The sequence below is a fragment of the Chinchilla lanigera genome, unplaced genomic scaffold, assembly GCF_000276665.1.
Source record: "Chinchilla lanigera isolate Chin_1 unplaced genomic scaffold, ChiLan1.0 scaffold00068, whole genome shotgun sequence".
Classification (NCBI taxonomy): domain Eukaryota; kingdom Metazoa; phylum Chordata; class Mammalia; order Rodentia; family Chinchillidae; genus Chinchilla; species Chinchilla lanigera.
Genome location: NW_004955469.1, coordinates 9,541,590 through 9,550,450, shown reverse-complemented (window position 1 = coordinate 9,550,450; position 8,861 = coordinate 9,541,590). Strand labels below are relative to the sequence as shown.

At 43.4% G+C, this 8,861-nt stretch overlaps 1 protein-coding gene across 2 annotated transcripts in view; it reads right to left on the bottom strand.

The window, feature by feature from the left end:
• Znf512 (zinc finger protein 512) overlaps positions 1-8,861 on the bottom strand; it is a gene marked incomplete in the record, with an annotated part of 45,550 nt that overhangs the window by 20,600 nt on the left and 16,089 nt on the right. The window contains 8 exon segments of one of the 2 annotated variants that reach the window (XM_013522662.1): positions 2,033-2,227; positions 3,109-3,276; positions 3,850-3,948; positions 4,323-4,409; positions 4,764-4,888; positions 5,487-5,570; positions 5,872-5,967; positions 6,541-6,728. In XM_013522662.1, coding sequence (XP_013378116.1) covers positions 2,033-2,227; positions 3,109-3,276; positions 3,850-3,948; positions 4,323-4,409; positions 4,764-4,888; positions 5,487-5,570; positions 5,872-5,967; positions 6,541-6,728 — 1,042 coding nt within the window. 2 annotated transcript variants of the gene reach the window in all.

Below are 8,861 nucleotides of genomic sequence, written 5' to 3'. Positions count from 1 at the left end.
AAAACAACCACTGTATACAAATACACGGTTTTCTTTTCTAGTTAGGAAATCCACTGCTTTATAGGGGAATGGATTAGCAGATGTTATACCAGATTTCAGCAAATTTGTAACTATTTTGTACTTAACCGCAGACAGATGTCTCAATTTTAAACAAAGGAGTTAAAAAATAAAACAGGAAGGCTAGAATGAAATTTGTACTGTTGCACTGAAATCAAAGGTATTGAGCCTGGTGTGATGATGCAGGCCTGGGATCCAGCACTTGGGAGGCTGAGGCAAGATGATCATCATAAATTCAAGGTCTACCTGGGCTACATAATAAGCTCAAGCCAGCCTAAACTACATAGCAATATCCTGTCTCAAAAAATAAAAAAATAAATAGGTATTTTTGGCCTTAAACATACCTACAGAGAGGGGCACAGAAATATGGATTCATCCATATACATGAATATACAAATATGGCTGAACTACGCCAAGAAGGCTCAAAAGCAATGAGAGCCTGGGAGGAACGAGCAAACCTAGCAGTGGAGTCGTAGTTTCTACCTATACTCTTCTGAAAGGAACCAGGGTCTCTTAGAGAAATGACTGATTCCAGGGCTGGGGCAAGAAAAATCTAAGCTGAACCTTCGGTATCCTCTGGTGTTAAAAAATAAAACAGTACTCAAAAAATGTCAGGAAATGTCAGATAGTCATAGGAGCCCATGTGAAAGAGCTCTCAATAGCTAAATCTGGTGTTACCTAGAAGCTACTAGTATTGGATTATAACTCATAGAATAAACTAAGAAACTAAGTATCCAGGTGTCTAGACACTCAGGACTCCCAAAGTCTAAGCCCCCACAAAATGCAGGTTCTGCATTTGCTGATTCAATCAACTAACTGTAAATCAAAAATTTTTTTTAATAAAAAACATTCCTCATGAACTGAGTAAGCATAGACATATTTCTTGTAATTATCCCCTCAACAGTCCTGGGTGTTATAAATACACTGTCCTGGGTATAACAAATAATCCAGAGATGTTTGAAAGTTCATGGGAGGATGGGCACTGGTTTTATGCAAATACCACACCATTTCCGAGATGGGGCCTGAGCATCCACAGGGTTTTGGTAACCTCAGGGGTCTTGGAACTATTCTCTTATTGATAACCAGAGACTATACTAACGTAAGTAAGTAACAGGACAGGTTTTTCTCACACTAGAATTGCAATTAATACTTGTAGAACAAATGATAGAAACACATCTCCATTAGGCCAAGACTATCGTCAGTTGTAGGCAAGAATATCATCAGTGTATGCTAATATAGGTGGGCAGAAGTGATGTTCTCCATTTCCCCAGAACATATTAACTAATTTTAGGGAAGACCATAATTTTACCATGGAGATAGCTAGAAACACATCCATCATCTACGTAAGAAACCTCAGGATCATGTAGCTTCTGACACAATGCAGAAAGGCACCAACACTGCCTGGGTGGGTGATATTCCTGCCCAACCATGTAATCCTCGCCCTGATCACACAAAGCCATACTGGGCAACAGTCTACAAAACAGCCAGCTAGTCCCGCCAAAACATCACCCACAAAGGGACAAAACCAGAAACACACTAACAAACTGAAGGAGGAGGAGACAGAATAAGGGAATCAAAGGTGGGGTCCCCATGGGTCCTGCGGCAGTTACCCAGGGTGCTGGCATTGGGGGGAGCTGGCAGGTTGCTAGCAAAACAAATGGAAACCACTTACCTATTAAACCACTATATCTCTGGAAACACACTGATGAGCAAGCAAAAAATCTTACCTAGGAATTTCAGGTTCCTTCTGGAAGCAACTCAGAATTCAGAGGGCCCTAAGGGACCTTCCAGAATGGACTGTAAGGCTAGGACCTACCTGAATCCAAACACGTGAGCTGGATCAGATGTGCTCCATCTCCACGGGTAAGGAGGCAGAGTATTCTCATCACACGCTTACCCAAGTGCCTTTACTTTTCTCTACATCAGACAGAATTAGACCTAACGGTTCCAAAAGTAATATAAACTTCCACCCTACCTTCCGGTCATCAGGTACCAGGTCCTGGAGCACCTTCCTCTTAGGCCACTCCTTGGCCAGCTCAGCAGAGGCCAGCTCCTGCAGGTGGTACACAGCGATCTTGGCAGAACGTCTCTGAACTCGGCCCCCACTCTTTGCTTCCAGACTCATCTCCTTTAAGCACTCCGGCTGTCCTGACTCTGGAAAGAAGGAGATCTGCAAGAATGAGACACAGCAGAACACAGAACTGGTAAGTGGCTTCTGTCACTAGAGATAAAGGCTATCCTTCCTGCTCTAAGTATCAAAAGGGCTGTGCTGTCTACTGGCTTGTTAGCCTTGGACATCAAGCACTACCATATTAACATTATTCACAGAAAAAAGCTGGTTAGCAGGACAAAATCTGTTCTTTCCTAATAAGTAAAAAAGGGATTTAAAAAAGTCAAGAAACATTCATATACAAAGATTTCAATCACAGAAGCACAAGCCTGAAATCCCAGCACTTACGGGGGCCGAAGCAGGAAAATCACAAGTTTAAATGCTGCTTGGGCAACACAGTAAGACCCTGCCTAAAAATATAAATTACTAAATGAAACAGGTTGATGATGTAGCTCAGTAGTAAAACACCCCTGGATTTGACCTCCAAGACAACAACAAAAAAACTTCAACCCATTCCATATAATATGTACAAAAAATAATTCACAACAGACCAAAGCACTGAGCACAAAATATAAAACCTGTAAAAGAAACTGAGGAAAAAATGTGTGTGAGTCTAAAGTGTCACCTTGGCTAGATTATGTAATCATGGGCAGCTACACAGATTACCATGAAACTTCTAGCTAAGTGGGGGAATGTTTTCAGTTTTGAAAAATGATAAACAGTTTACTTCTCTCCAGACCATACTTACACCTTTCATTGATCTAACCTAGTAATGTTCAAAAGGCAGAAATAAGAACAGAATAAAGAATGAAATAATGAACGAGGGAGAGAGAACAGAAACATTCAAGGAGCAAAAGGTGACACACAAAGGAGGAACCAAGAGCTAGGCACTCACCACAAAGGACATCACCAACAGGGTCTAGAGAGGCATCAGTACTCACAGGCGCATGCTCTGACCTCAGGTGATACGCAAGACCAGCCTTTGACCTATACGGTTTTCCACAGTGGTGACATTTTAAGGTCATCTTCTCCAGCTCTGCAGCTCCTTTGCCACACTTTCTAACGTGGTACAGATATCCCATGATGCTGGTGAAGGTACTGGAACAACTCTGAACAAGAGAGACAGGCTCACATCACAGTCTTCCATCCTGACATGACCCCTTCCACCTCTAAAAAGCTACGAAGCATTCACCACAACACACACGAAGTCACTGTGATCTGACAAGACCCCTGCCGGCACTTCCCCTTCTCCCCAGCCAGCTGTCCAGGTGCCGTCAGACAAGGGTGGTGTGGTGAGCACTCGCTGAGCTGCACCAAGACACAAACTCCTTGTCCGAGCTTCCCGCTTGGTCTGTGACCCAACCCCACCCCAAAATCAAACAGCTGGTAACATCAAAGCCCATCACAGTGACAGGGATCCAATTCATCACATTTACAGAGAGGACAGGAATGATATGCTCTGAAGACAGACAAATGAGGGAAGATAAATTACTAGAAAAGAGAAAGAAAAGAAAAAACTGTCAATGAGTTCAAGAGCCCTGAACAGCAGGGGCCACATTTCTGCTTTAAGGTGTAGCAGAGAACCAGGGAGCCCAGAAGGAAGGGAGGAGAAGTGGAAAAGAACAGCAGAGGACACTGACCTGAGCTCCAGGAAGGAGGAGCTGCTGTCCCTAGCCTCTTACCTCTCGCATGCACCTGAGTTTTCCCAGTCTCTTTAGAACTGTCCGGAGCCGCTCCCTCTCACTGGGCTCATCAATTTCATCTCCTGCTTTCAAAATGGGCTAAAAATCAAGAGAAGCATATTATCGGGAGATTAACAGAAAAGACACACACAGAGAAAGGAAAATCATACAGACTCGAGAACTGGACTAGTAGCTAAGCTGTGTGCCATGAAGTCCAAGTTTTGGCTCTCTCCATCTTCTGCACAGGTAAGGAGGGAAAAAGAACGGAAGTAACAGTTCTGACCCTCTAGCTCCCATGACAGCCCTAAACACAAATACTATAGTCCATGCAAAGGTGCCTGTCTCTTGTATGGAAGGGTCTTGCTACTCATACCCCTATGAGGTCCTAGCACCTCAGCCATCTGCATTAAGACATCTTCACACATCTTAGGAAAAGACACCCAAGGACTACAGAGGATAGAAGACAAGCTTACCAAACTATTATGATTCGCCATGACATGATACTTCATCCCTGCCAAGGAACGAAGCTGTTTCCCACAATGATGGCAAGTAAACATTTCCTAAAAGGAAAAAATTGGGAGTCAGTGGTGGGCCATTCAACAGAGAAGCACAATGCCACCAGCTGCCACACAGTGGGCTAGGGACTTAGCATGTGTCACTGACTCACCGAGGTATTTATTATTTTTTCTCCATTCTACCAATGAGGAAACCAAAGTCCACAAATGAAAAAGAAATGCCATAACTAGTACGTAGCAGGCTGGGATTCAAATAAAAGTATGTCAAATACAAAGCTTATGTTCTCTGTCTCACACAACACTGCCACTAATAAGCTTTTATTACCACAATGAACACAAAGCAGGGATCTAAAGTTTAGATGAAAAATCCTAACAGTTATAAAACGCCAAAAAAGTAACCTGTTTGCAGTTCTCCATGTGTTTCTTCAAACCCTCTATGGTCTTCCTCCCCACTACCTGGCAGGTAGGACAGGAAACACTGCCTTTATCCACAATTTCTAAGTACCACTGTTCCTCCAAACTGCCTAAAAGGAGAGAAAGGGACACTCTGTGATCTGCAGTATTGTCCAGAAGCAAAACGCATAATACCACCATTTAGGAAAAGTATAATAGGGGTCTTCCCTTTCCTGGTAGATATGGTACAGCTCTAGGATTCTTTTTTTTTTTTTTTTTCCAATAAAATATGAGGTTTCTGAAACTCCTGCACATTTCCCCACGTTCAAAACGGTCTGAACCACTCCAAAGCCCATGCTTTAAGCCTGGGCAACCTTCTCCTACCAGGATTGAACAGTGGGGCACGGAGATAGGCAGCAGCCAGTCTGCTGAGTGCTTCCTCTGCACCGAAGTCCACACTAAGTGTCTCCAAGCCCTTTGATACTGTCAACAATGCTATCTTTATCATTACCATTTATAGACATGAAAACTCGGGCTCACAGAACTGAAATAAATTAAGGCAGTTCAGAAAGCCCAGATAGCCAAAACATGAAGGAAAGAGCTGTGTGACCTCCAAAGCCAGGCCCGTAAGAACTGCCTCTGTAAAGAAATGCTTCAGCGTATCCCTCCTCACAGAGGACACCAGCAAAGCAGAGCTACACCCCAGGAAGCCTCCCACAGAAAGCCTACCTGCTGCATAAACTGGCGGTTCCTTCCGTATACGGCGAGCCTGGGGTTTTGGATTGGGCTGAGTTTTCGGCCGTTGCTTCCTCCCTGACAAGACAGAAACTTGAAGCCCAACATGTTCCCTTGACCAACCCCCTCCAGCACCAAAAATCCCTTCCATCCCTTTCTCCTAAAACACCCTAGGTCCCACTTTCTCAACCAATAATGACTCCTTAACTCATGACTCAATAAAAGGGTACAGCCAAGGCAGGATGGAGGCTGTTCCCCCTCTCCACATTCAAAGGGCTCAAAAACCAAGGCCTAAAGTCAGCATCTCTGTCCTTTTAATCCTCAAAGAATAAAGCCCAGTCACCTGAGGAAAAAGAAATGGCAAAGATCCCCCCCTTACCATAAAGTTTATGCTTCTTCTGGGGAAATTCTCCATAGTCTTCGTCATCTTCCTGCCTGGGTTTCCTTTTCCCTTTGGCCGATACTCCACCTGAGCCTGGCAGACAACAGAAACATAAAGCACCATCTCAGGATAGTGCATGAAGGAATGTCTGGTCCTGTCTCCAAAACATCATCCACAGGACCCCAAAGGGAAAGATCCCCCAGATTACAGGCCTCACAGAACTGTTTCATTTGCAGGAAAGTCTGTAACTTCTCTTTAACTGACTGAACCTCTCTTCTTCCCTTTAAGTTGTTCCCTTTCAGGAATCATCAATCATTTGCATTGAATAGGGACCTTCAGGAGGTATGTTTTGTGCGACCTTAACTAAGGCTATCACTGAAGAACTGCTCAAAACACTGGGTTCCCAGGATTCTTCAGACTGTGACCCTCCAGAATGTGATCTTATTGTCACTCTTTCCTTAGCCACTATATCCTCAAAAAGGAGCAACCTAGAAGTGTATGGGAAGGAAACTCAAACTTCCCAAAGGTGAAGGTTTACTCTAGGTCTGTCCTAAAAGAGTAGAATCAGCAGAATAGCCTTTAATACATTGAGAGTCACTTATAGCAGGTACCAAATAGGACCTCAGAGTATCCTCTGTCTTGGGAATAAGACGCTGATATTTATACCTTCAACGTGAGGAGAAGCAGATTGCTTCATCCTTCTCATCTTCCTCCAGTATGAAGATTTTCGGAAGGATGCTGGAAAATCATTCACTTGCTCACACGAAGAGGCAGATGAAGAACCACTTAAGGAGTCATCATGCGGGATGGTGTACTGGAAACTGTTATCCTTTATGGGGGAGCACTGGGTCCTGCTACTAACACAACACAAAGATATATACCACAGAGAAGGGGTTGGTGCAAAATTCCTTCTCATCCTTTTATATCATAAGATGATATCAGTTACTTGTGCAAAAAACTAAAGAGCCTGATTCTCCCTTCCCCTTTTGGTACTGGGGATTGAACTAAGGCCTTACACTAAGCTACATCCACACTCATTTTCTAATCTTTTTTTTTTGAGACAAGATCTCCAATGCCCAAACTAGGCTCAAATTTGCAATACTCCTACCTCAGCCTCCCAGAATAATAGAATTATAGGCATGTGCCACTACATCCCACAAGAAGACTGACTTTTTTTTTTTTTTGAGACAGGTCTCTCTATGTAGCCCAGGCTGGCCTCAAACTCACTTCAATCCTCCTGCCTCTGAGTGCTGGAATTAGAGGTGTGCATCACCATGCCAGAAAGAATAATGGTTTTAAAAAGTCAGAATACAGTCTGTAATCTCCAAAGAATTACAATGCTGGTTCTAGCACCCCAAGTACGATTACTATTATGCTTCATTGTAGTCAGAAAGAATAAGCAGTCTACATAAATGATTACCTTGCAGAGTAGGAAGGCATCCCTTCCAACATTTCTTTTTTTTTTATTTTTTTTTTTGTCTTTTTTGAGGCAGGGTCTCGCTATGCAGTTCAGGCTGGCATTGAGCTCATTTTACAGCCCAGGTTGGTCTCGAACTCACAATGATCCTCCTGCCTCAGCCTCCCGAGCGCTGGGATTATAGGCATGCGTCACCACGCCTGGCCCCCTTCCTACATTTCTTTAAGAAAAAGTAGGCAAAGTCACACGGTGTCCTGTGACCCTTCAGAAACCCTTCTGGATCTGTAACCAGATGTGTCCAAGCCTTTGTATCTGTCCAACACAGGTAGACTCATTCAAAGCCACTGTGAGAACAGGGAAGAAAAGAATAGACCCTACAGCAGTGATGGCGAATCTTTTAAAGACCAAGCACCAAACTGCAACCCAAAATCACTTATTTATCACAAAGTGCAATTACATTTGAATACTGAGGTTTTAGTTTGGAAAAAACAACTCTACATTAACATCTTCTATCTTAAAAAAAAAAACACAATCAAGTATAGGTTCACCACCTAGTATAGGCCATAGGTTCATTCCCATTGCCCTATACCCTAATTTGATCTCTTTCTCTTCCATTTCCTGAGGCTTCTATCTAAACCTTGAGGCCAGGACAGCCCTGTCTCACTTAGGAAACATAATATTCAGCCTCCACAGCTAAAGAAAGAATGCTATCTTGTCTGAGTTGAGCTGGCCAGAGAATCCTGGTAAATAGCTGGATTCAGATTCTTAAACCTAATATGAGTCAGTATATCAGGGAAGAAACATTACTGAGAAACTACAAAGCTCAAGTGTGCTGGGTGACTCAAAATGCAGTAGACAAGCAGTTCACAAAGTGTGGTCCAAGGACCCCCTAGGACCTGCCTGTTCCAGGTAAACACCTGTATGTGGCCTGCTTTAGACATAGGATTTAGAAAGAGCACTCTTGCTGCTGTATGGAAAATAGGCAAAGAGGGGGCTGGGAATTTAGCTCAGCAGCAAAAGCACCTGCCTGGCATGCGCAAGGTCGTGAGTTTGGTTCCCGGTACCAGAGGAAAACCAAAAAAAAAAAAAAAAAAAGAAAAAGAAAAGAAAATAGGCAAAGAGTAAACAGAACGAAAAATTAGCTTGCCAACATGCTGCAACAGAACGAAGATGACCCTGGGTTCAATCCCCATTAACAAAAAAAAGAAAGAAAGAAATATCTGGGCCTGAAGCAAGATTCTGTAGGACAGATGGTGGAGGTTTAAGAGAATATGATACAGGCAGAGCTAATAAGGATGCCACAGTGGCACACAGACATCAGTTTGTGACAGCAGGAGGTGAAGTCGCACTGATGACTGTCCTTAGGAAAACATCTAACACAGATGCCTACTATGGAAGACTCTGCAGTTGTCACATGTAATAAACAAATTCTACACAGATAAGAACAAAAAGGCATAGCGCTGAATGAAAAAGGAAACAGGGGCTGGGGATTTAGCTCAGCGGCAAAGCGCCTGCCTGGCAAGCGCAAGGTCGTGAGTTCGGTTCCCGGTACCGGAGAAAAACCAAAAAA